This window comes from Phodopus roborovskii, unplaced genomic scaffold (genome assembly GCF_943737965.1).
Source record: "Phodopus roborovskii unplaced genomic scaffold, PHOROB, whole genome shotgun sequence".
Classification (NCBI taxonomy): domain Eukaryota; kingdom Metazoa; phylum Chordata; class Mammalia; order Rodentia; family Cricetidae; genus Phodopus; species Phodopus roborovskii.
This window is the reverse complement of record NW_026126459.1, coordinates 22,742,507-22,770,183: the sequence shown is the minus strand read 5'-3', so window position 1 is coordinate 22,770,183 and position 27,677 is coordinate 22,742,507. Positions and strand designations below refer to the sequence as shown.

General features: G+C 52.8%; 1 protein-coding gene across 1 annotated transcript; it reads left to right on the top strand.

The window, feature by feature from the left end:
• Faim2 (Fas apoptotic inhibitory molecule 2) lies at positions 1-27,677 on the top strand. Its single transcript, XM_051189879.1, has 12 exons — positions 1-242; positions 2,660-2,852; positions 5,935-6,038; positions 6,425-6,489; positions 6,850-6,903; positions 12,855-12,905; positions 13,170-13,209; positions 13,711-13,748; positions 14,232-14,319; positions 14,937-15,032; positions 16,521-16,574; positions 27,407-27,677. The coding sequence occupies exons 1-12, from the start codon at positions 228-230 to the stop codon at positions 27,554-27,556; spliced, it is 948 nt and encodes a 315-aa protein (XP_051045836.1). The 5' UTR covers positions 1-227; the 3' UTR covers positions 27,557-27,677.

Sequence of the window (27,677 nt, the reverse complement as noted above, 5' to 3'; positions counted from 1 at the left end):
CACATGTATTGCCTGAGCTCTCAAGTCCGCAGTCTCCTGCGCCCTCAGCAGCATCCTCGCAGGCCCTCCCCCTCCCCCTGTGTGCGGATGGTATGCTCCGGTAAGCCTGGCCCGGCTGCAGTGGATGTTGCTAGAATCCACGAGGAGGAAGGAAGAGACGCAGGCAGGCTGCAGTGACCCAAGCGGCAACCCCTACTTCAGAGACCCCTTCCTTGAGAGAGGACAACATGACCCAGGGAAAGGTAGGGGCATGTCCCCTCTGCCTGTACCATCCTCTGTTCTCTGAACCCCTGCCTTCATGCCATTCTGAGAGAGCCTTCTGGATCACTTTTAGCACCCCCTCCTAGCTCAAGTGCAAAGGTCCTTGTGGTCTTTGCTGATGCCAGAGACCCAAACAGCCCATTAAGGAATGGGCCTAGGACTTTTTCCAACCCAGAGGTTCTCCTCTCCAGTCTCCCACCCCTTACTGTGATCACAAATGCTTCACAGGTACCCCAGGCCCTGTTATGAGCAGGCTTGGGGGGAGGGAAGGAAAGAGAGAGAGAGAGAGAGAGAGAGAGAGAGAGAGAGAGAGAGAGAGAGAGAGAGAGAGGAGTCAGTTCTGCTTGGGAGCTAGGGTGAGCCTTGAGTGGCAATGCCTGTGTGTATTCCTTCAGTGCTGGACCAAACCATCCGCTGGGTCATCCTTCACCCCCTCCACACCACCTCCCCACCCCCTTCATTATTCTCTCTGGGTATCAGTATACATCCCCTATGGTTGGGAGTTACTATGGCAACCCTGCATCAGGGTGTTCTGGTTTTTGTTTTTGTTTTGGTCAGACATGGGAACTAGATGGAATAAAAATGTATCCTCTCCATGCCCCCACACATGCACACATGCACACACCTCACACACACACACATACACACACATGTACACACGCACACATACACCAAGTTTAGGTCTGAATTACAGGGGAGGGGCTGAGCGAGGACTTGGGTAGTGCAGGCGGCTTATGTAACATCAACAGCCTGTGGAATTATACAACAGCTAGGGCCTAGTGTGAACGGGAGGGTCCTCTAGCCCTCTGTTTCTAGGTGCTAAGGATTGGTCAGGGGAAACAGGAGAAGACCGTTGCCTACACCCCTCTTTCCCTCTGATACCAGCCTCAGAGCTAATGGCGTATCTCCCCGGACCTGCAGACCCTCTTCAAAGGCCTCAAATGATGTCATTGGGTGATGCCACTAACTGCCATTGGCCAGATGTCACTTTTGAATGCCTTCTGTGTGAGGCGGGGGGGGGGGGCAGAGCTTCTGGGGGGCTAGGTGGAAGGTTAGAGGCTACAGCAGCTCCCTTAGGTGTGCCCCTTTCCGTCTATATAGTGAAGGGAGTCAGGAGCCTGGGCTCCGGGCGCCCCGTCAGGAGGCAGGAGACCCTGAGCTGAGCATGGGACAGTGGGGCCTCCCCTTCCACTCCCACCCGACCCTACCTGTCAGGAACCAGCTCCACTTTCTCATCTGGGGCACAGATGCCTCTGTCCCTCAGCCCCTTGCTCCAGCACCCCACAGGATGTCTTAGGGGTTGGAGTGCTACGAGCCACCCTCTATCCCAGCAGTCCCTGAGCTTCAGCAGGGACCTCTGCAGCCAGGCAGCAGTGGCGCTTTCTGAGGCCAGGCCTTTCTTTGGTGTCTCTGTCTCCACACACATTTCCCTCCCTGACTCTCACAAGCAACCATGTCCAATGTGGGCAGGGGGCAAATCTGAGTGTAAGTGGACTGGAGTTCCTAGTCTGCCCCGAGCACAGTTCCCCTGGGTCTCTCTTGGTTCCCTGTCTCATGGGAAGGAAGGGCCTAAAGCAGGTGTCTTCTTCAGCCCCTCCAACGAGGACGACACTCTGTTGGTTTGTTCTGGCTGGGAAAGGCTATTTCTGTGGGACCTGCTCTCCCTCTACCCTATAGTGTCTCCCCAACCCACCATCCAGTTTTTTTAGCCCAGCAGAAAGCAGCCTGCCCCCAGGAACTGAGCCTGAGCCCTGTATAGGTGCCACTTGTAGAACCTGGGAGTTTGGATATCACTCTTTCTACCTGATTCTGGATTTCCTCATTTTAAAATTGGCTGAATAGCTGGGCATGGTGGCGTCGAGCTTCAACCCCAGCACTTGGGAGGTGGAAACAGGTGGATCTCAATGAATTTGAGGCCAGCCTGGTTTACAGAGTGAGTTCCAGGACAGCCAGGGCTTCATAGGGAGACCCTGTCTCAAAAACAAACAACATCAAAATAATGATGATGTAAAATAAAATTAGCTGAATACAGTAAGCAAGCTGGGAAGACAATAAAATGGGAGAACACTTTGTTCAATAATAGGTTTCCTATGAGTCAGGACATTCCCTGGAGCACAAGACAACTGTAGGATCATAGAGGCCCAGTCCCTTCCCCAGGTGGCCCTATGGCCTCCAGGGGCACTCTCATGAACTTTCTGCTTCCTGTCTCATCTATCTTCTCCTTGGCTGGCCCCTCCCCTTTGAGCTCGGTTCTGGGGGCTCTGAACCTGGGGGTGGGTCTTGTCTGTCCCACTCCCTAGCACAGGTTGCAAGAGCACTCAGGCAGATTCCAGGAATCCAGAGACTGTCCCTGGGAACGATACTACCTGTATCATCTCTCTCTGCCTCTACTCTACAGCTCTCTGTGGCTAACAAGGCCCCCGGGAGTGAGGGGCAGCAGCAGACAAATGGTGAGAAGGAGGCTCCATCAGTGCCCTCAGCGCCACCCTCCTATGAGGAGGCCACCTCTGGAGATGGACTAAAGGCAGGGGCCTTCCCCCAGGCCCCCACAGCTGTACCTCTCCATCCAAGCTGGGCCTATGTGGACCCCAGTAAGTATCTCGGCAATGGGGCACGAGGAGTGCTGGGTGCCCAGTAGGGGGAAGTTGCCCAGACCCTGCCTGTATGATGTAGTTGTGCAGAACACTTGTTGGAGGCTTCGGAGGGCTCTTCTGAGGGTAGGTGGAAGAGAATGGATGTCTAGTTGGGGTACTCTAGAAGGGGGACTCTACAAATCACTGAGCTAAGCCAATTGGAGGTGATGGATAAGGGACAAAGTCAAGTTCTCATCTAAAAAGGCCCTCACAGAAGGAAGGGACACAGACTGGGGATTGGGAGAGATCCAAGAGATCAGAAAGGGTGGTGAAAGGCCATGCCCTGGCCGTGTCCTTGGCTGTGCTGGTGCCGAGTGGGGTGCAGTGTTTATATTGCAACTGGTCTAAAAACTCAGTGGGGCCAGGCTTCTATAAGGCCTAGGGTCCTCAGAGACTTACTTCCCTTCCAACTGCTGCCATTATCTTCCCATCTTTTCTCCAGGTTTTGCAGGAGCAGGCAGAGTGTGGGGTAGGTGTGTGGGAACTAGCCTACATGGCTGGCCAGGCATAAGGCACCAATATATTCACCAATAGTGACAGTTCTATGATCCCAGCAGTAGCACCTTGGCTGTCTGGCTGAGCCGCCAGAAGGACTTTGTCACTAGCTATGAAGAGGGATCCTCTAAATACTGAGCCCCAGGCTGGAGAGATGGTTCAGCAGGTAAATGCACCTTGTCACAAAAAATGACCACCTAAGTTCCGTCCCAGGATTCCAGGGCAGATGGTAGGAGAGAACTGACTCCTGAGAGTTGACCTCTGACCTCCACATGTGCTTCATAGCATGCATGCACCCATATTATAAACACGTGCACATATGTGTGCATAACCAGTCACACAGACACTTGCATATAAAAAGAAATAACATTTAAATTTTAATTTTCAGACCTTTTAGGGTTTATATGCTGCTCCTCTACTGCCCCTCCCCCACTATGACATTCCCATTGCCAGCAAAGTTCTAGAAGGGTCCTGAGGACAATGCCCCTGGCCAAGCCTTTGCTCACAGAGCCCCTGCTCATGAGGAGCAAGTGGCCACCATGGTCCATGTCTCTTCCAAAAATACCCCTCGGTCCAGAGCCCAGCTGCCTCACTCCAATGTGACATACTGGAAGGTCAATGAAGGTGTGGTGGGGAGTTCCATACCCTCTCGTTTCTCCTGCTTGATAGCTGGGGTGGGCACTTATTTAAGAAATATCTAAGGAGCTATGGAAGGGAGGCTGATCCTTGGTGGCAACAGGTGCCAGACATTTCTTAGTATAGCCTGAGAAATGTCAGATATGAGCTCTTCCAGGGGACACAGAGTCTGTCCTCCCTGAGGTGACTGTCAATGGACACCTGTCACTGTGCCTTGAGTGCCTGGGAGTCAGAGAGCTGGGTAGCTCCCTGCCCTACTTATCGGGCTGTCAAATACCCCCTTTGGCCCACCCCTGCGCACCCCACATCTGTCTTCCTGGCCCCTTCTTGCTCTCCCTACTCTGGCCCCAGGAATGAGCTATCTCCAGTCCTCTCCTCCACAATGGTTGGGTCTCTGTGGAACCAAGCTCCATCCTACAAATGCCCTTTCCTGCTTGTGTCCCCATGCCCCTCCTCCAGCTCCTGTGACCAAGAATCATCAAGGGCTGGCCAGTCTTCCTGGCTGAACCATCTTACTAGCATGGGGCTGAGGACTTAGGGGATCCCTCCTCATAGCCAGTGGCTAAGTTCTTGCAGGCAGCTCAGCCGGACAGCCAAGGTGCTACAGCTGGGATTCCAGAACTGTCTGTCTTGGTGAAGATGTTGGTGACTTATGTCTGGCCAGCCAGTCAGGGAAATTTTCCTGTTATCTATGCAGAGCTCTGAAGAGTGTTGTGCATTAGCATGTGAGGAAACAAAGCAAAGTATGTCCCTCAGAAGAGCACAGGGCAGGAAGGCAGGTAACTGAACAAGTGTGGTCAGGCTGAGAAAGTGGTAGGGAGGATTGTTCAGGTGAGGAATGCTGGAGGACTCCACTCACCCTGGCATTGTTAAAGGAAACCCAGTGTGGTGTTAAATGTCTATACCTAGCACTCAGGAGATGGAAATGGGAGAATCAGAAGTCCAGGGTCATCCTCAGCCACATAGTGAGTTCAAGACCAGCCTGGTCTGCTTGAGACCATGTCTCAAAAAAGAACTTGAACCTGAGAGATGAGCAGAAGAGTCATTGAAGAGCTCCAATAGGGTAGTGGCATGATCATCTTCAAGAGACCAAGGCAGAAGCTATTGCTGGGGGGGAAGGGAAAGATAGCCAGACCTGATGGGGGCCAGCAGAGGGAACAAGAGTAGATACATGATACATTCTAGGACTTGAGGGTGGCCCTAAAGAGGGACACAAGGGCAAAGGCAGTGTGGTCCCCACCAGGCACAGAAATGCAGACTTTCCATCTTATCTAATTTGGCCCCTGTGAAGTGGCTCGTTGTCCCCAGGAGACTCAGAGAAGGCTGGTGATGTGCTCTGGCTACATAGCTTGTCCCATGGATTGGCAGATCCACCTGTGGGTCTGTTGGGCTATGGGGTCTTTAGTCCTGCAAAAGCCAGAGCTTTGGGACCCCACCCACTGCATTTTTGCCTCCCTCCCCACCAGCCAGCCTCCAGTGGCGCTGGTTCACAGTTGAGCACCAGCAAGCCCAGCCCCTCACCCATGGGCGTTAAAGTAGCCAGTCAGGCAGGATCTTCCGTTCTCGGACACTGGCCTGGAGGACTGGCTGTCCCTTGTTGATGCACAGGAGCTGGAGTGTCCAGGGATGGGAATGGGGACACAAGAGAAAAAGGAACGTTTGTATGGTGGAGCTTTGGTCCCCCAGAGCCCCAGCTACCATGCCTCGAGGAAGAGGACAGGAGGTAGCTTGTTGCTGGGGCCAGAGCAGGGAGAGTAAGAAGTGATCCGAAACAGCTGTGCGGTGGGCAGGATGGGAGCCAAAGCAGGTAGTTGACTGTGGGTCTGGAGAGAAAGACTTCAGAAGCCTTGAAAGCCTGACATGAGGCTGGCATGGAACTCTCATAGCCTCCACCCACCCACCCACCTAGGCAGCAGCTCCAGCTACGAAAGTGGTTTCCCCCCAGGAAACCATGAGCTCTTCACCACCTTCAGCTGGGATGACCAGAAAGTTCGCCGGCTCTTCATCAGAAAGGTGACTGCCTCTCCCCTGCTCTGGGCTGGGGAGAGGGAGGGGAACGGTTTGGGGCCCCGTGCTGGACTCCTGGAAGGACCTTAGCCCAGCCTGTCTGAATGAGGTACCTTTCCCTTTCTCCTGCCATCCCAGCTCCTGGCTGCTCCTGGCATGTGCTTCCAAGGCTTTACCCAGGGTCTTTGCTCTATGTCCCCTGGGCTCCTTAGGCTGCTTCACCTGAGGGTCTGGTGGTGCCTTTATTGTCCCTCCACTTGTCTCAGTCTGCCCAGTGACCCCTATGAAGGAGGGTGAAAGTGTCCAACAGGTCGGTCTAGCTTCAGATGAGTCCCTGGGAACTGGGGTCTCTCAGAGCCCAGGGTTCCCCCATTGATCATCCCTTCCCTCAGGTCTATACCATCCTATTGGTCCAGCTGTTGGTGACCTTGGCTGTTGTGGCTCTCTTTACCTTTTGGTGAGTTGGCAAAATGGACCGGCATCTTCCAGGAGGATCGTGGCCAGACTTAGGGCAGGGGGACTCCATCAAACCTCTCTTGGGATGTATATGGGTAGATGAGGGGCAGTGATACCTCACGCTGGGAAAGAACATTGGGTTATACCACATGTGAAGTCCCCCAAACAGTGTTGGGTGGGTCCTCCAGCCACGGTGTCGCTTGGCTCTGCTCCACAGTCACCGGTCCAGGCTCCCCTAGTCCAGCCTGGCTGTCCGGACCCCAGTCTCCCCTCCTTTCTCTGAGTCCATGTGGGGCAGGTACAGATGTTGAACACAAACAGACCTGGGGCAAACACTAACTCTGCTTGCCTTTTTCTACAGTGATGTTGTGAAGGACTATGTCCAGGCCAACCCAGGCTGGTACTGGGCATCCTAGTGAGTATGCCCCTGGAGACCCCTTCCTAGAGATGCTGTGCTCCATTGATGAGTCCAAACCACAATATTCCCACACCCCAGGGGGGACCCCAAGACTCCTACCACGGACAGGGGCAACTTTGGAGTTGTTCAGATCTGACAGGACAGCTGGAGAGGGGGGTGACAGTCCCCACACAGGTTTGCAAGGGTGGGGCTAGGGCCCAGGATGGAGACAGCCAGTAAGTTGACCCTATGAGGGAAGGGGCTGGAACACTTTGACCTTCTCTAATGATAATGTTGCCACTCTTATTAACATTGTTATTAATTCTTATGAAATTATTAATCATAAGAGCCACCACTTAAATAGTGCCTAATTAAGGGCTGGGCATTGTTTTGTGTGCTGGATGTACAGTATTGCATTTGATTCTCAAATCTACTGGATATGATTACCTCAGAAAACCTTAAGGCTCAGAGAGGTTGGGTAATTCGCCCAAGGTCACACAGCTAGTCAGTGGTGGAGCTGGGTTCAAGTTAAGGCTTGTGCTCTTAATCCCTCTGCTTGGCAGTCTCCCTTCCACCCTCTAGCCACTTGGCTTCTACTAGGCCTATACTTTTTAAGGAACATGGCAGGTGACCTGCAAGAGGAGGCTGGCTGGAGATTGTTTAGGTGACTTGGACCCTATTTCCTGGTAATTAAGAAATAATTTTGGATATTTCCAGACCAGAACCATCCTAGACCCAGAAAATTGTTTTTTACTTGGTCCCTGTTGGCATCCAGCGTGAGCCAGCCCTGTATTGGGGCTACTGGGCAGGAGGCCTCTACCTGTAGGGGAAGGTAATGGGTGTGTGGTGTAAGCAAAGGAGTTTACACAGGAGTTGTCAGAGGTGTTTGGGGGGGGGGATTCACAAGATGGCCCAGGGCTGTGAGAGGATTGGCTGAAGCCGAAAGCATGGGGGTGAGGACACTGAGGTATGTTCCCTGCATTAGGTTCTAGACGGACAGACAGACAGAGAGAAGGCCTTCTCAGAGAGCAGTGGGGCCCTTGTGGGCCAAGTTTCAAGAAAGAGCATGGCAGAGGAGTGTGCACACTGACTGGCCCAGCCTGTTCTTCCATAGGGACCAAGTGCAGAGCTGGGCTCAGCCACCAGAGCCTAGAGTGGTCTTAAATCAGGCTGAGAGTTGGCATAAGTGAGGAAATGTCCCAGGATTCCAGAGGTGAAGACTTTCCTAGAGCACAGGCTGGCGGGGTGGTTGGCATCCCAGGAGGGAGATCTTAGTCCTGAGGAGTTGGGAGGCGCTGTGTATACAGCTAATGAGGCCCGAGGGACTGCCACCTTGGCCAGCCCACACAGCAGGTTGGCATGGCTCCTAGCACGTCAGTGCTGTCTGGTAGGCTCAGGCCCCCCTGAGACCTTGGAAATGATGTCCTGGACCTCTCTTCTGTGACAGTCTGTGGGGCTCCATGTTCTGGCTGTGTAGTGGCGGGAACAGCTCTGAGTTCATTGTACTAAGAGTACGGAGTGGTGGGAGGGAGCGTCTGGCCTTAGGATGGTGAAGTTCAAGTGGGAAACAGTGATGCTCTGAGGTGGGGAGTGGAGCAGGTAGAGAGAGGTGGGAGTGGGCGTGGACTGTGCTCTCCCGGGATGCAACTGAGCACTGATGTTGCTGGGAGCTCCACCACCAGGAAACCTCCTCTTCCTGCAGAAGGCCAACCTGAGGGTCTACCCTGCCCTCCACACCCCTCTACTCTCCCTGTCTTACCCACACACACAACAGGCCTCACTACCTCACCTCCAATGCATCAAATGCCCCCTGAGGGCTCCCTTGTTTGTCTCCTCTTGTTGGGACGGCATTCATAACAGGGAATAAAACAGCTGTTTTCTATTCATGAGGCACCATGCCAAGTGTTTGACATATAGTTTTCAACCCTACTTTTAATAACCCTGCAGAGCAGGTACTGTTACAATCTCCATTTCACAGACGAGGAAATCGAGGCAGAGAGGAGCCAATTCCAGGGCATCGGAGCCAGGTAGAAAGCTAGAACTGCTTAAGGACCACGCGATTGCTCACTGTGATCTGCTGGCCCTAGCCCTGCCTTTGAGGGCAAGTCAGCTGCGGGAAGGCCAATGGGTTTGGTTCCTGGTCTTCACCTGAGTCTCAGCCTCTATCCTGACACAAATGGACTGTCCCAGGCCCTGGAGCTGAGACTTCAAAATGAAACCAGACTGTTCTCACTCACACAACCCCCACCCCCACCTCCCTGCCCCAACAGCCTCTGGCTTCCTCAAGGTCCCTGTTGTCTCTTTCCGCTGGGTTCTTGCCTTATTGTCTGATTGCTCCCACTGAGCATGGTGTCTGTAGCAGAGCAGGGCCATGAGAGAAGAGCAGGCAGAGGAGAAGTGTGAGGCTAGGGCTGGGGTGGGGGTGGCTGGGGAAAGCTGTCAGCCAGCCTCTAATGACAGGGATGGTGAGCAGTATCCCTGTTCTACAAAGCAGGGGACTATGAAATCCTTGTCCGTGGCCACAGACTCATAACAGGCACGGGATTTCTAGTACCAGACTCCAAAGCTGTACCGTAGTCTTGGAATCCTACCCTTCCTTTGATGCTTCTCTGAAGTGTTGAGGAACTAGGGAGCCCAGAGAAAAGGACAGGAGACCCTTGCCCTCAGGAAGCTTCCAGTCTGGCCAAAGTGACAAGAGACACACAGCCAAGTATTCTGTTATTGTCATAGTGGTTGAAGTGACTGAGCAGTGGCTCAGGTGAGACCTTAAGCAGCAGAGTACTTTTTCACAGGAGATAGGAGGATTCTGCTGTCCCACATGTGCAGAGTAGGCAAGGTCCTGGCACCTGACATCCAATTGCAGCAGAGCCTCCAGGTTGTAAGCTTACATTCCTGTACTGCCTGTTTTGTTATTGCTTCTGTTTGGCTTTTCCATTTCATCTAGAAATATTTGAAGAGTGCCTGCTGGGTCTCAGGCTCCAGGTTAGCTGTCAGGAAAAGAAAGCAAGTCTCAAACTGGCCTCCAGGTGCTACAGGGTCGTGGGGCCGTGTGAGCTGAGCTGGCTGAGGAGGGGTGCAAGCTGCAGTCAGAGTTGTGTCTATGCTGTGGAGGAAGCATGGTGGACGAGGGAGACTCTGTCCTGCCAGCAGAGTGCTAGACATGTTTTCAGGGTACAGAACAGGTTGTGATGAGAATCCGGGAGAGGGGACCAGGTGTGGCGACAGCAGAGCCAGGGGTGGGTGGACTGTGCTGCAGGCATTACTAAGTGTCCTGGGAAAAGGTATGATCTGGTCGGCCTGTAGTGTGGAGGGTAGAAGGCTGGGCTGAAGGCTAAACAGAGAAGAGAAAGAGGTGACCTAACTTCAAAGGGAGGTGGCAGGGATGGAGGGAAGAGTGAGGTCTCAGTGGGAGGGTGAACAGATCCAGGTGATTAATTGGGTGTGGCAGGGTGAGCGCCGAGAATGATGCTGAGGCCTCTGGCTGGGTGGCTTGATGGTTGCATGGTGCCCTCAGCAGGGGGGGTTCAGGAGCAGAGAGAAAGAAGAGCTCAGCTCTGTGCCAGTGAGTCTGATGCACTTCTGAAAAGCTACTGTTGCCTGGAGCATCTATTTGGCTGCCTAGTGTAGTGCTGAGAAGGGAAAATGGAAGCCCATCCTAAAGTACGGGTTCATCCTTTGGGTGAACCAGCCTACCTAGGTAGAGGGGGATGGGAGAAGTCTCCCTTGAAGAAACCAGCTCCTTCAGAGGCTCCCTAAGAGAGACTGAGGAGGAGTGTCCAGGAAGGGAGGAGGGAACCCAAAAGTGTGTCATTGTGGAACCAGGGAAGCAATAGGAGTGAGCAGACATTGAGAAGTCAGGTAGTGTAAGAACCAACTGAACGCAACAAGGTCACCCTGATGTGACCAAGCCAGCTCTCATTATGTGGGGCTGAGGCCAGGTTGTTGGGCTGGTTGAGGAGATGGAGAAGAAACGCTGTAGAGAATACAGAGAGTCCAGAGTTGCTGGAGCTAGAAACAGGGAAGATGCTGAGTGAAGATGAGGAGAGGCCAAAGAGGTTGACATGGGAGAAGAGGTGATTTCCCCCCCAGGAGTGTTAAAGTAAGCCATCGCCAGGCTTGAAGGCTGGAGACCCAAAACCCAGGTTGGGGGTATTGGGCTGGGAAGGGATGAGGACAGGGAGTCTGGCAGCGCCACGTGAGGTTTTCAGGTGATGGGCCAGGAGCCACAGGAGCCGCACCTCATTATCTCAGATCTTTCTGGAACATAGCAGAGAGTGAGGCAGTATGGGAGTTGGGGGAAGGAGGAGGCTGTCTGGAATTGCTGTTACGGAGGGCGGACGAGATGCTGGAAGGGTGGGGAAAGAAAGGGCTGCAGGGCCGTGCTGAAGGCCTGTTGAGGGTGGAGGCCATGCATTGGTAGCTGAGCTGTCTGGGGAGCTCATTCTCTATTTTCCATTGCCTGGTCTTTGCCCATTGCTTTCTAGAAAACTCTCAGCAGTCAACTACCCTCTAGCCACTTCCCACTGGACACGGCTACCTGATTCAGAAATTGATTCTACTACCTGCTCTGTCGGGTGCTGGCAGGCCAGTCCATGCTGATCCCATAGCCTGGCAGGGTAGAGCAATAAAAAAGCAGCTAACAGGAAGGCTGCAGGTAGCGATGAGAGAGGCGGCGCATAGCAGTGGTTAGAAGGCAGCTACCTGCACCCGCAGCACCTAGCTGTTAGTCCTGCATCAACAGGATAGTTTCATGACCTTGGACAAGATGCCTGACCTCTCTTGTAAAGGAGACCATAGTCTATGGAGAAGGAAGAACCATGTCAATATTTATTAAACACTGTCAAAACAAACATCAAACCCACTTCCCCTGGCCTATGTGTAAGTTTCAGGCCAGCCAGAGGTACATAGTGAGATCTTGACTCAGAAAAACTGTAAATAAATAATAAATAAAAATCTGCCCAGCACACAAAATATATTCTACAATAGCTTTTAGCTTGCTTTATACTTACCTACTGTTCTTGAGGCAGGGTCTCACATGGAATGGACTGGCCTTAGACTCCCTTAGTAGAGCAAGATGAGTCTGAATCCCTGATCCTCTCACCTGTACCTCCTGAGAGCTGGGATTGCATCACCACATCATGATGCCTGGCATGAGCCCTTGTGTGTGTGTGTGTAATGCATGCTTATGGGTGTGCACATATGTGCCTACGGATCGGTATGGGTGTGCATGTGTGCATGTGCATATGGATACTGGAAGCCAGTTTTGGGTGTTGTCCTCAGGAGAGCCATCCAACTCCTTTGAAACAGCATGTCTCATTGGCCTGGAGCTCCCCAATGAGGCTACAGTGGCTGGCGATCAAGCTGAGCCACAGAAAGCCTCCTCTCTGCATCTCCAAGTGCTAGGATTCCAAGAGCATGTTACCATGCCCATGCCCAGCATTTTCACCTGGGTTCTAGGGACTAAAGGCAGGTCCTCACGCTTGCTGGTGACTCACTTCCCCACTGAGTTACCTCCCCAGCCCCTATGTGTGACCGAGTGATCTACTCAGGCCCGGGCGATAAGCTTTCTAACTAAGGTTTCTTAGCCAGATGGGGTGATACAAGTCCGAAGTACCAGGACACTAAAGACTGAAGTAGGAGGATCACTGAGAGGTCAAGGCTAGCCTGAACTACACAGTGAGACTCTGCCTCAGAAAACACACAAACAACAGCAAAGGTCTTTGCTGTATCTCCCAAGATTAAATGTTCTAGAAGTAGGCTAGCCCCACCCAACTACCACTGTCTCTTTGGGGAATTGGGCTACCATCCTGCCCATTGCCCTGCCCTAGGATGACCATGCCCTTCCCTCTGCTCTTACTATCCTGCCTGATGAAGTCTGGGTAGGGGTAGAAGCTTAGGATCAACTGGGACTAGGTAGAAGGCCTCAGGAGAGACCCTCTGACTTGTTCATCTGTCTCTCTCTCTCACAGTGCTGTGTTCTTTGCAACTTACCTGACTCTGGCTTGCTGCTCTGGACCCAGGTATGACCATGATTTGGGGGCTACTTGTGGGACTGTTAGTAGGACCTTAAAAATCTGCTCTGAGCTCTGCCTTCCACCAGGGGGCTGTGCATCCCCTAAAGGGCCTTATCCCTCTCTGTCAAATGAGCCAGGCCCTTCACTTCGTGCCCCTGCAGTGGATAGGCCAATGGGGGCATAAGAGGGTTTGAATAAAGGGAGATTCCACAAAATGCACAGAGCCTTGCAGGCTGGAGTGTCCTCTGAGGCCCATGGCTTACCTTGCAGGAGACACTTCCCTTGGAACCTGATTCTGCTGACCATCTTTGTAAGTGACTGGGGTGAGCTGGGGGACAGATGCTGAGTGGGGATGGAGGAAGGACAAAAGCAGCATGGGGTTTGAAGGTCAGAGAGTCTAGACTGGAGATATCCAACATGAGGTTCCTGGTGCAACAGAGATGTTGAGCCCCTCTTCTACCAGAACATCCCATCCTCCCTTTGTGAATGGGATGAAGCTCCCCCTCCCCCTCCCCCTTGTGTTCCCAGTCTTTTGTCCTGGGGAGATTGTGTGGGACTTCCAGCCAGTTAGGATAATGAAGGGTAGGGGTCCTCCCAGGAAGAGATAAAGAGACAGCTAGCCTGAGGTGCCTGTGAGCTGTCCAGGGAAACTGTTAAGTGGGGCCTCGATCTTGAACAGAAACCTGTACACAATAATGCTATCTCAGTGTGAGGATCCTGTACATGGGATGGAGGCCCAGGCTCGACCCTGAGAGTGCCCGGGTCCCCAAGTCCACATGCAGTAGCAGTCCTTACCCTGCTCTCCTTTCAGACCCTGTCCATGGCTTACCTCACTGGGATGTTGTCCAGGTAAATGGGGCAGGGTGTCCTAGGCAGGCATGCAGCTAGGGTCTGGCCACACCTGAAGGGAACACTCGGCAGATCCCATCTTTCTGGGGAGCCATTGGCTAGGGAAGGGACTTGAGCAGACAGGCCACTTTGGCCTAGAGTCACCTCCTTAGGCACTATGTGGCCAGTGATGGAGTTGGGATGAGGACTGGAGGACAGTAAAATGATGCCACCTACTCTGTGGCTTTAAAGCCCCCCCCCCATGGTGTAGTTACCTGCAAACTGCCCTCAGACACCAGCATAAACATACCCCACTGGGCCTATTCTAGACCCTTCACCCCATTAATGAGCATCCATACAGAGAAGCCTGGGAGAGTTGAGAAAGGATGGTCCTGGGAATGGGATGGGTTGGGCTGACAGGTCATGAGGAGAGCTTCCTGAAGAAAAGGGTGGACCTGTGAGGAGGGTGGTGGGCGGGAATCCTGACTTGGTGCCTATCCTCAGTTACTACAACACCACATCTGTGCTGCTGTGCCTGGGCATCACGGCCCTCGTCTGCCTCTCAGTCACCATCTTCAGCTTCCAGACCAAGGTCAGCCCTGGGCCTGTGGGCAGAGGAGGGCAAGTGGATCAGGGGTGGGCACGTGGGTCAGGGGAGGGCACGTGGGTCAGAAAAGGAAGATGGGTCAGGGGAGGGCACGTGGGTCAGAAAAGGCAGATGGGTCAGGGGAGGGCTCATGGGTCAGAGGGTCAGGGGAGGGTGCGCGGGTCAGGGGAGGGCGCATGGGTCAGGGGACGGCTCGTGGGTCAGAGGGTCAGGGGAGGGCACGTGGGTCAGGGGAGGGCGCGTGGGTCAGGGGAGGGCGCGTGGGTCAGGGGAGGGCGCGTGGGTCAGGGGAGGGCGCGTGGGTCAGGGGAGGGCGCGTGGGTCAGAAAAGGAAGATGGGTCAGGGGAGGGCTCGTGGGTCAGGGGAGGGCTCGTGGGTCAGGGGAGGGCGCGTGGGTCAGAAAAGGCAGATGGGTCAGGAGAGAGAACATGAGTTGGGAAGGGCAATTAGGTCAGGGGTCCAAGTGGGGCTTAGGAGAGGAAGAAGATACACCTGGAAGAGGGCTATCCTGAGTTGTGGGAGTGAGCGCGGAATTCGTGGGTCTCAGTCTCTGGCCAGCACACCGCTGAGGCCCAGTACTGATGACCCCTGTGCCCTGCAGTTTGACTTCACGTCCTGCCAGGGTGTGCTGTTCGTGCTGCTCATGACCCTTTTCTTCAGTGGACTCCTCCTAGCTATCCTCCTGCCCTTCCAATACGTGAGTCTCCAGCCTCCGGGCCCCTGGAGAGGGTGGGGAGGGCCGGGTGCCCGGGAGCCCTGTTCTTCTACCCCTTCAGGGCAGGCCCGGGGCCAAAGCCCCGCAGCCCGCCACCCTGCCCAACCCTCCTGGCACCTGCCCTAGGTGTGTTGGCAGCATACACAAGCAAACAAGGAGGCTTTTCTTGGCAGGCCTGGACCCCTGCCCAGCTCCATGAGCCACATCCGGGCTTCACTTTCCCTATCCTCCCCTGCAGGTGAAGGAAGGGAAGGGGGAGAGGGGCCATAGCTGAGAAAGATACCCTGAGGCTCCAAGGACACCCCCCAGGGGCTCAGGGGACCCCCCGGAGGACCAGCCAAACCCAAAGAGACAGAATCTCCAGGCAGAGGGGAGGAGGCACTGGGGCAGGGCCAGACTCTCTACCCCCATCTCACAGACCACCCCCACCGGCCTGCCTGGAAGAGGGCCACCAATGCTGGGGGACAGACTGGGGACATGACAGGTGGTTTGAGTCCTGAGAACACAGGAAAGAAAGCATTGGGTTATTGGAGGCTCAGTGGTGGTCTCTTTAGCCACATTAGTACCATTGCATCTTGGCTGCCAAGCGGGGATGGCATCATCCCCTCTAACCTACCTTCATCCTGCCCAGCCCCAGCCTCCAGGCGGGGGTTGGCACCTAGTGTAGGATGTCAAGATTGATTCTGGCATTTCTTTGGCTCTTCCCGGGATCCTGTTGACGAAGGGAGGGACTGGAGCTGGCCTGGGGGCCTCTGTATATCTTTGATGGGGAGGGGGCTACAGGAAGGGGCCTCGGGACTTCAAAGAGCCCTTTATTGACCCACACTGAGCTAATGGGATGCCTGTGTTTCCAGGGATCTTCTGGGAAGTTTTCTGGAAGGGCTCCACAAAGGGCAGGGCTAACATGGCACCTTATAGTTGTGGAGTTTGCATGCACAATCAGGGTGAGCACGAGCTGGAAAGGGCACTGTTCCTGCCTCCTGAGCCAGGCTCCCCATGCCTGTCTGGCAGAGGCTCCAGGCACCTCCACCTCCATACTCGCTCTGAATTCAACTGACTTCTTCCACCTGAGTCCTTGCTCCCAAGGCAGGGACAGAGAGCTCTCCATGAAAGGGACACACAGCCCCCCAGATGGATACAGCAGGGATGAATGAGGGCAGCAGGGGAGCCTTGAGCCAGAAGGAGGAAGATGACAGTCAGATAGGATGAGTCACCCTTGACCAGCCTGAGCCTGGGGCTGTGTTTGGAAGAAAAAACTATCAGGTCTGTGGGAACTCCCTGCAGGTGTCCCCAGGATTACCCTGGGGTCTGTCTGTCCTACTACACTGTGAGCACCTAGAGAGAGCCCCTCTCAGTCCTGGGGAGAGTGATCCTGTTCCTCCATCCTCTGGACTGAGTCTTTCCCCAACCCTTGGCTCTTCTGCCAGCTGTCCTTTTCACACACTAAGCCCATCCTTCCTGTGTCCACAGGTCCCCTGGCTCCACGCCGTCTATGCTGTGCTAGGAGCTGGGGTGTTCACATTGGTGAGTTCCGCCCAGCTTCTGGGGCCCCCTTCTCCGCCCATGACTCCTTCACTCTGTATTTTCCTCACAGTCTCTCTGGAATGTTTTTTTTTTTCCAGCATGGGGGTGGGGTGGGGGTGGGGTTGCTGACACAGCACCACATTCAGGGATTCTGCCCTGTGTCCAAAACGTGTTGTCTGAGGGGGTACGGGAATGTGAGAACAGCAGGGTCGAAGGTGCCAGCCACTGCAGGACTGAGAGGGGCAGAGCTCGAGGAGATCCTACTTTGTGGACCAAGGTAGTATGGTCCCAGGACAGTCTGGGAAGAGTCACAAACCTGGTGAAAGGCTCCATTACAAATTCACTTAACAGGAATAGCTAACCTATGTATGTATTTATTTACTTACTTGCCTTTTTAAAACAAACTGACCTCACTGGTTGCACAAGCCTTTAATCCCAGCAGAGGCAGGCAGATGTCTGTGAGTTCTAGGCCAGCCTGGTCTACACAGTGAGTTCCAGGGCAGCTAGGACATTATACAGAGAAATCCTGTTTCGAAGAATCAAAAACAAACTAAACAAAAACAAGTTGGCCTTGAACTTGCAACCCTCCCACCTCAGCCTTCTGAGTACTGGTGTGAACACCTGGGGCTTAGCTAATACTGAGCACTAACTTTCCTGCAGCCTCCTGTCTTTTGTTCCTAGTTCTCACACCACACCTAGCAGAAAGGTTCCACTCTACTGAGATCACAGTGCAGAGGAAGCTCAGTGATATCAGATAACATGCCAAGGTCATCCTGGCATCCTAGGAAGTGGTAAGGCAAGGCTGAGAACTTGGATATCTGGCTCCAGGGGCCTATTGAAAGGCAGAGGCCAGGTGTGAAGCTCCTAGAAGCAGATGCTCAGACCAAAACAGATATCTGCCCAAGGCAGCACAACATATCCTTTGGCCAGATAGGCCCCGAGCACTGAGCATGTACCCCAGGATCACACAAGAGACAAACTGGTATCCATGACATGTTCACGGGAAACCATCCAAAAAGACAAATATTGCCAGTTACACAATGGCCAGACCTCCTCCCTCTCTAGTTTGGTCAGCTCTAAGTGGCTGTAGTTCCCAGTTTAGTTACAAATTGAGAGTCGTGGATAACAAGAATGTCCAGTACATCCCAAGGATGCAGATAACCTTGATATAAGAATTGCCTCTTCCACGTATCCCTTATGGTGGCGCACACTCGTAATCCTAGGGTTTGGGAGGTGGAAGCAGGAGGATCAGAAGTTTAAAGTCATCCTTGGCTACTTAGAGAGTTTGAGGTTGGAAGTACAGCAAAGGGAAGCCAAGCACCTTCCACATCAGAAGCCCTAGGGCTAAGCTGTCAATCTCTACAAGTAAGAGCCAGATCTGAGACAAGACTCAGAGGTGCTGTGCCTATTTAGGGCCGTTCCCAGTGTCAGCACTGGAGTTCCCACTTCTAGGGAACCCCTACATCCTGAATAAAGGGGGGAGCCTGGTTTCCCTGGTATGCCTGCTTCTGTTCCTGGACTAGCATTCCTTCTTTCAGATCATATTTCCTCAAGCAGAGATAATTGCAGAGAAGAAACGGGAGGAAGGCAAGAAGGCAAAAGCAGGGCCACAAACCCAGGCAGTAGCATCAGAAGGCCCCAGAGAGCTGTCATGACGACAGACGGGAGTGGGTCAAGCCAGGGTGAGGGGTCTGGTGGAGTTGGAGGAGAGTGGGCATCTATGGAGGGCTGGGCATGCACTTTGCTTCCCGAGGGTTGGGCAGCAAGCATGGAAACAGTGCGAGGAGGCTATGCGTGTGCGTGCGCGCACGCGGCAGGGCTGGGTGGATTGGTGCTAAGCCTTTAAGACTGCTTGATAATCTCTTGTGTTGTTAGAATAATCGCAACCACCTGTCCCACCCATGGTGCTCTGTAGAACACTTTCACAGCCATTGCTTCATTGCATCTCTATCACAATCCAGGGAAGGAAGCAAGCTGCCATTCTAAGAACCACCTTGCTCGCTGGGGCTGGCAGTCTCATAGACAGTAAAAGGACAGGGGTGTCTGGTGTCCAGTGCCTCTGTGGTCACCTGGGGAAGAGGTGTGTCCCCTCCCCGCCATCATCTTCATATATATCGCGTGTTGACTTCTCGACTAGACCATCTAAAGAGAAATAAAAACCACAAAATACTCTCAGCCCATGTCTCCCTGAAGCCCTTGCCCACTCTCTTTCCCCATATACAGCAAAAACTTTCAAACCTGTGCTCCTCCCCCACAGCGCCCGCCCCTCAGCCTCCCTTCCTCCAGCTGTCTGCCCCCATTCTCTCTTGGGTGCCTTTCTAACGCTCGGGACTGAAGGAAGGCTTTGTGCAGCCTAAGCATGAGCTCCTGCCGCTGAGCTTGCCCCGAGCACACTGAGCCCTCTGAAGAGTGCTGCCATCTAGTTCACGGGCAACCTCCATGGGGCCAAAGCCAGCAGCAGCCTCTGCCCTCCTGGGCCCAGCTCAGCAGAATCTGACTCACTCATTCATTCTCCCAGAAGCACCCTCCAGGCCTCATGCTTCTGTTTTTTTGTTTGGCAGGCCCTGCCATGTCCTGCCCTGGGTCCACCACCCCCCCAGGAACCCAAACAGCCTCAGTGTGTTGCACAGTATGACTGTAAATTCAGCTAGACTAAAATGTTCAGTAGCCTTGTCAGTATGCCCAGTCCCAGTCTAACAGAGCTTTATCCTCTAACACATGCAAACACCTTTTCCTGGGTCCCTGCTTCTGGGTTCTTCCCACAGCCTTTCTCCTTGTTCCCACTCAGGACAGATTCCTTGCCAGCTCTACTCCTTTCCTAACACATCACACTCCCCACCAGGTCTCATGGCTCTATCCCTCATCAGAGCCTAAACGCTCTGCTCTGCCAAGCTTCTTTCCCAGGGTCAGTTGCAGTTGCCTCCCACCAGGCTTGTTGCATGTCCCCCAAAGCTTCCCCCATCCCGGTCCGTTCACATCTCTGGTCCAGCTAGCAGGCAGGAGTGAGAGCCCACATGCCCCTGCCCTTGGCATCCAGCAGCTGGTTGCTTCCCACAGGCCCTCTTTGACTTCTTCCTCCCCCACTCTGCTGTGTCCACTCAGGTTCCTTGCTGCCTAGTTCTAACAGGCTCCTTCCGCACCGCACCCAGGGTTCCACACCGGATCTGCTCCTCTGTCCCCTGAGACTCCCAGCCGCTACCCCTTCCATGCTCTGTTTCCTTCACAGCAGAGCAAGCGCCCCCACACTCATGTCCTGCTCCCTCCTCCTAGATTCCCAACTCTAGCTAGCCCATCTGTCTCTTCCTCCTCGACACACTTCGGGTTCTTCTGATCTGTTTGGTTTTCTGACTCAAGGGGGATTTAAACTCCTTGAGAGTGGGGTTCACCCACCACTCTGGTTTTTTCACTGATGTGGCTTCAGCACCTGGAACGGCACAGTATACAGCAGATATCCGCAGACGCTTATGGGGTGAATGGGTACCTGAGGAGTGAGGTGGGGCAGGGCATGTCTGAGGTGCTGGGACAGCTCAGTCACCCAGCTGATTATGCACTGGCCTGGCTGCCTCCTGTGAGTCACAGGGAGGAGGAGGAACTTTGGTGTCCAGTGACCCCCATAATGTCTAATTCAATCAGTGCATCCAAAAGCCTTAGTTGGGGTCATCTTGAAAATTACATAAAGAGTAGTAGAGAGAGCACATGGGCGGGCCCTTCTGCTTAGAGAAGGGAAGACACCCTTGGGTGTCATGACACGTTTCATTCAGCAGCGCCCCAGAAGATCCCCGTGCCTTCTCATTAACCCCTGCATAGTGTCCTGTGCTGGCCCCTACTGGCTTCTTCAGTAAGGGACCCTCTAGCTCAAGCCCAGTGCCTCCTCATCTCCCACTTAACCTTTTGTGGATCAGTGACACATGGGACCCTTTCTCTGCTCTGCAGTCAGGCAAGACAGGGGGTACACGACACCCCCACCCCTGGCCTGATTACTGCCTCATCCAGGATGTGTGAGAAGAGTCAGATGAGGCCTTGAACCCTCCATGGGACCTTTCTTCTCTATTCCCACCAGCCTGGGCTTTGCAGAGACTGAGAACATCCATTGAGTCTCCCAGACCTCAGCTCCCACTCTGAGATTCTTCCATCTTTCTGTGTGGGCCACCTGGCTTGGAAGCAAAGGCCTCACAGGGTCCAGCCTTGAGAAGCAAGTCCCTCCTAGGTCTCTCCCATATCCAACCTTGGCACATTGCATCTTGACCCCTACCCCTTTCTGGATGCCAGGACTGCAATGCCAGTAGAGAGTGTGAGTCAGCTGAAAGGTATTGGCTCTGAGTGGTTCCACCACCCTCTCCCCTCGAGTGTCCTCTCCTTGAGTGCTTTCTTGAGAGGTTAAACCCATGGGCCAGGCTGGGGTAATGGGGCAGAGCTGTGGGGCTGGGCAGAAACTGTGCAGGGTGGGGACAAGAGTCTAGCTATTCTGTCTCTAGCAACAGCTGAGCCTTCAGGGTCCTACGCCTGGAAAAGCTACTTTAACAATGCCCGGCCTTCTCTGGGGTAGCTTAAGGTTTCCCAGCCACCCAAAGCAGGAAACCCAGATAAGAAATTAGACAAAGGGCTTAAGAAGTCAAGTGCACTAGGAAGAGAACCTTGCCTCCTGACCCAGTGCAGCCTGTTCAAGGACCTTGGGAGCCACTGAGAGTAAACACAAAAAAATGGAAGTCCCCACATTTTGGAAAAATCAGCGAGTAGCCAAGGAGATGGGCCAGAGGTTAGGAGGCCAGTTGACAATAGGGCTGTGTCTCTACATCAGGGAGAGGGTTGTGTGTCAAAGACTGAATGTTGTGAGGCCTGATTAGTGTGAATGAAGGGAAGTTTTCTCTATGGGGTACTAGACCCCCAATTTCGGGTTGCTGACCCCTATTGTACTAAGCCATCTGTTCTTAATCCCTCCTGAGGCCCAGAGAGAGCATTTGTGTACGCGTGCGCGTGTGTGTGCGCACACACACACACACTCATACACACACACACTTACCACACTCACACACAACCACATACATACACATGCATCCTTACACACATGCATACACTCAAATATATACACACATACTCATACTCAACACACTCATACTCTCACACGCGCACATGCACACATACACACACCACACTCACTCACACATACATACACACACATGTACACACAAAGAGTATCATAGTCCTCTTGATTCAGCCCTGCTCATTACAAGGTAGGGAAACAGAAGTAGGGGCTATGGACCTACAGAGGCCCTCATAGCCTGCCACCCCCAGAGGAAGCTCTAGAATGTTAACTCCATCCAGCCCCACAGAGGTTCTGGGCTCTCTGATACAGTTTAAGCATCTTGGAAGTTTAGGGGAACCCTCTAGCCCCTCCACCATTTCACCTCTCACTTGGTCTAGAGAGAACCATAGTGTAGGCCCGATCTTCCCCAAATCAACGCCAGCCACACAGGCCCAAGGTTGTCAAAACTCATTTTCTTGTTCTGAGAGACTATATGAACCTCAGAGTTTGTGAAGACTTTCCATTCTGTCACCCTTCTTCTGCTACAGGAGATGCTATCTCCCCAAGCCATGTGGAAGCTGCTGGCTGGCTCTGAGGTAGGGGGAGGGTGTGGTGAGCTGGCTGTTCTAGGTCTACTTCCTGATCTCTGTCACTGCATTGTCATCTCCTAAGACACTAATCCTCAACACCCTCTTCACCCCTGAATGGTCCCAGCAGCCTGCCAGGTGGAGGAGAAAGGAATCCCTGTCCCGGGGGCGGGGGTGGGGGTGGGGGTGGGTAAGGAGGCTGCAGAAACAGAGAACTCACTACACCCACCAGCCACACAAGGCAGGGCAGCAAGACAGGCATCCCAGCTCTTGGGTCCAGCATGCTGCTCTCCACGGCAAAGCCAAGCAGAGACATGATGGGCAGGGCCAATGGGCATGTAGAAAGGAGAAACCCTTCTGCTAGCCAGAGCACCACCACCAAGCCACATCCAAGGCCTTGTTCATCTTTACCACACCTTTGGCGAGCTTTGTACTTCTCTGTACCTCTCTTGCTTCATCTGTAAAATGGACCTAATTTCCCATACATTCACAAGTCTATTGTGAAGGCCATATGCAATGGAAATAAAAAGAAAGTGAGCACTTGGTACATGGCAGCCTTTACTGTCATTCTCACGTTAGGTCCAGGCTTGGGAACCAGGGCACCATGTTTGAAATGTTTCTATGGCAAATTCTAGCTGTGAGGGCCACTCCCATTAGGAGAGATCTCTCTGCTTCTGTTTCTCTAGGTGGGGCCGGTGATAGAACCTACTACCCCTTAGGGTGGCTGACTATGTATGGTGCTTAGGAAGAGCAGGGTATATGGCCAGTTATCAAAAACCCTTACCTGAGAGGAGCAGTGAGCTGCCCAAGGTCAGAGCCATGCTGTAAGGTCTCCCAGCCTGTGCTCTCAAGCTGGGCTTTCTAGTCTCACCTTCTCTGCTGTGGTCACTTTCACCCTGCTCCTTCACGGGCCTGCCTGGAGGTGTGGAGGTTGTCTGTGGTTTTTGATACTTCTGATACCTTAATCAGAGAAGAGAAAGACTCCCCTTTGGTGTCAAGCAACAAATGGGGCCTGGGCCTCCACTCAGCAGCCTATCCCCATTCCCCTGCTGCCCCACACTGCCTGCAGCCAGGCAGGAGGCACTGAGGTCTTGACAGGCCAGCCTCTTTTGTATGTGTGTGCATGTCTGTGTATGTTTACATGAGTGTGTGTATGTCCGTGTGTGCCCATGAGTGTGGAGCCAGATGTCAGTGTAGACAACAATCTTAATTGCTCTTGAGCTCTCACTGAACTTGGGACTAGCTCACCAATGCTGATAGGCTAGCTCCAGGGAATCTTCCAGTCTCTTCTTTCCCAGCACTTGCAATTCTGAACACATGACATGCTCAGTTTTTCTTTGTGCTGGGGATCCAAACTCGGGTCCTCAAGCTTTCTCTTTACTTTTAATAGCTCAGCCAGACCCACAGACCCTGGCAGCTTCTCTTCTTAAGAATCCAAAGCCCTCCAGGGGTGGCTATGTATACTTGTAATCCCAGCACCCAGGAAGGAACTGGGTGATTTGAGAGTTGGAGACCAGCCTGGCCTACATATCAAGATCCCATCTTAAAGAGAAAGTGGGTAGTAGAGCATCCCAAAGGCCAGAGTCACCCTCTAGTTCTAAAAGACGGGACAAAGCACCAGAGCGGCTCAGTTCTCTGCACCGTCTGACTATGAAGTCTGTGTTTCTCTGAGCAAAGGGTTTTGTTTGCACCTCTTCTTACTTTTTTCTTACAGCATACACACACATGTGCACACACACTCTGTGTGTGTGTGTGTGTCTCTGTCTCTCTCACACACACAGAGGCATTCACACATACCAAGATGTGTGCACCCCACATTGCTTCCCTTGGCATTTGGGATCAGCACACTGGAGCTGTCCTCTTGACTGTGTGGTGAGGACAAGTTGGTTATACTCTGTGCTTCAGTCATGTCAACTAGCAATGAGGACAGGGATGTGACATTTGTCACAGAGGCATATGTGAGTATTTAAAAACCAGTCACAAGCCTGTCTTGTGCTATTTTAATCCTTCTGTATATAAGTTATGCTTCATAATATATGAATATATCTACTCCTGGGTTACAGCTTTTGAAAATCTTACATATGGATGAAACACACCTTTTGACCACACTCCTTGCCTTCCCTGATGGTGACCATGATGGGAAGTTGCTCTCTGCCTAGACTGTTGTATAGATACACTTGCGCATGGGCTCTCAGATCACACATGTACTTTTATGCAATCGTGTGATAAGGACTTTTCTGCGGCTTGCTTTCTTCTCATGGTAGCAGATACCAGAGATATTTCTGCCTCAGTGCTGCGTCAGTTTCAACTGGCCCCTGTCAAGACTGGGTGGTTTCCAGTAAAGCTCTGTTAGAACCCGCCCTGCAAGAACGGCCCAAGGCTCCTGCACTGCGCTGGCATTTCTGTAGGAGAGACCTGGGCCACACGTTCTTTTTTATGCTGCTCAACACATTGCAGCCCCAGCTTTTTACATTCAGCCGTTGTCTGCTGATGGCCTCGCCACGGTGTGTGTGGCTCTCCCAGAGTGCTTCAGCCTCACCTCTGAGCCACGTTTGAGGGAGGTTCAAGCAACAGATATAAGCTTGATTCCCATTGTAGCAGGGTAAGGCCAGCTATGTGGCCAGAGTCTGTGTGGATCAGTGTCTCTCAACCTGTGGGTCATGACCCCCTTTGGGAGGGTTGAACAATGGTTTCACGGGGTTTACATATCAGGTTACATATCACTAGTTATGAAGTAGCAATGAAATAATTTTATGGTTGAGGGTCACTACTGTATTAAAGGGTCGCAGCATCAGGAAGGTTGAGAACCACTGGTGTAGAACAGGGGTGTGATGGGGTTCCAGCACTAGATACATAGCCATCGACAAGCCATTTTCCTCTCTAAGACCCCTGACCTGAATGGTGACAATGCTCACCTGCCAGTGTACACAGGGCCAGTGAGCTGAGATAATGTATTAGCACAAGGACTGTCACACACTCTACGTACATTACTCATATCCTAGCCCTGCACTGCCTCTGACAATCCTGTGCTGTCCTGCAAGCCTGTGCTCAGTTGGCTTCCAGGTGTCAACAGTTGACCTTAGTTTGCAACTGGTATATTAACTGTAAACAAGGTAGCAAGCTGCGGGCTCAGAAGGTTGGCAATGCTTTGGTCACCATGGAGTTGCTAGCTGGTTACTTTCCCCCTTGTAATGAATGCTTACAATGGGATTTTTAAAAAATCATTTTACATTTATTTGTGAGTGTGCTTGTGCACAGGCATGTCACAATGTGAGTGTGGAGATTAGAGGACAACTTATAGAAGTCATTTCTCTCCACTGTGTGGGTTCTAGGAACCAAATTCAGGCCACCAGGCTCGATAGCAAGTACCCTATCTGTCAAGCCATCTTGCTGCCCTTATGATGGAATTCTGATGATGTTTGTTGCCCTCATTAAACTGTCAGTTCTTTGAGGGCAAGTTTCCTGGACTATAGTAGGTGCTCAGTAAATGTGAGGGGGCACAAATAAGTAAAATGCTTCCAATTGGTGCTCAGGCACGAGGCTGCAGCTGTGCATGATAACCCCCAGGGGCAGGCCACCCCAGCTAGCACCATTCGGAGGAGCATCAGGGCCAGGGTCACACACAGGAGCAGCAGTCACTGCTGCTTTTTTTCCTAAGCCAGCTAGCTGTTGTGGGAGGCCACTGGGTGGGCGTTCCTTAGAGGGGCAGCCCCAAACCTGGCCAGGTCCAAGCCTTCTAGGTTGAAAGATTCTGTTTCATGGGCTCACCCAGGGGTGACCAGGCTCTGGGAAATCAACCAAGCACAGCTGATTGATAAGCCAGCTCAGCGATTTATTAACTTCTGCTTGGCAGCTGTGCCTGCTAAACAGCCCGCAGCATTTGAGCTCTGCCCCCCCCCCCCCCCCCCCCCCCGCTTGCTTGTTCTCTTTGCAGAGGAAATTTCACTTAGGAAGCCAAATCTCATTCTGCCAAGTAGAGTGGAGTAAAATGATAGCGAAGAATAATGGTAGTCGAGGCCTCTGTACAGTCAGTGGTGGTATGACCCTTGTTGCCATCCTGCTTTGTAAAATGAGATCACATGGCTAAGTTGATTCCTGAAACCTGGAGCAAGAACTCAAACCTCAGCCTTCCAGCTTCAGTCTGTGTTTTGTTTTGTTTTTTGTGTGTGGGGGGGGAGCTTGCCTTTAATGCTGCTGTTCTCCAGAGGTCCCTATCTTTGCGCAAAGGGCCCCCTTCAACCCTTGCCACAGCTCCCCATTTTCTTTCTGTTAGAAAGGACAGAGTCCCTTAGAATCTCTCTGCCTCCCTAATGTGCTGTGGGAGCCACCCGAGTCTCATTAGCAGTGTCTGCCTATTCCCAGGAGGATGCTTCTCCTTCAGACACGGCAGCAGAACCCCAGTAACAGCTACCATTCATTAGGTGCTGCCGCAGAGGACTGTGGGCCAGGTGCCTCGCACACGGCATGTTTATTGCAGTCTCACAACAGCCCGGTGAGGCAATCGCCCTCATCTCCCTTCACAGCTAGGGATTTCACAGGCCAGGAGGAGGTTCGCCCTCCCACCTGAGTGGCAGGACTTTGAGGCGGCTTCAAGACTGAGCTCAGTCACCCTCCTCCACTATACCTAGTGTGCCATGTGCTGGATTTGCTGGCGTTTCTGAACCCTGTGCTCAAATCCCAGGTTCGCCATTTCCCCGAATGAGTAAACTTAGATAAATATTTATCATCTCTGGCCTCAGTTTCCTCTAGTGATGGCAATTCTACTGGAAGGAGCTGATGTCTATAAAGTATATAACAAAACCCCAGAGTATCTAAGTGTGCATTTACCCTCAAACACAGAGCAGGGCCTGGGACAGCAGCATGAAGACTCTTACTAGAACGTTCCCTGCTTCAGGTAGCCCTCCCTAAGTGCCACACTCACCCAGGACAGACTCCTCGTTAACACTCAGTACTTCGTATTACTGTGGGGTTACTCTCATTTCACTAACAACACCCCCCCCCAGGTTTTTGCTTCAGAGGACAGGCACCCTGCCTCTCTGCTGCTGCCTGGAACAGAGTAAGCTCAGTGAATAGGTGCTGGATATGATTAGGGGTGGAAAGCGTTGGGAAAATTCCAAGCTCTGGTCTGTCGCTAAATTTCCAGGTAATAAAACCAGCAGCTTAGCCCCCTCAGTGTCCACGCTGATTGAATATCTGACTTCCTGTTCTTTCCTTTCTTCCAGTTCCTGGCATTTGATACCCAGTTGCTAATGGGTAACCGTCGCCACTCTCTGAGTCCCGAGGAGTATATTTTTGGAGCCCTCAACATTTATTTAGACATTATCTATATCTTCACCTTCTTCCTGCAGCTTTTTGGCACCAACCGAGAATGAGGAGCCCTCTCCATCCCTACCCTCCTCGAGAGAATGTCCCTTCCCTGCCCTGTCACCCTCTCTGTGCTCCAGCAAGTCCAGACATAAACTTGCTGCAGCCAGCTTGTGAGCAGCCACTTTC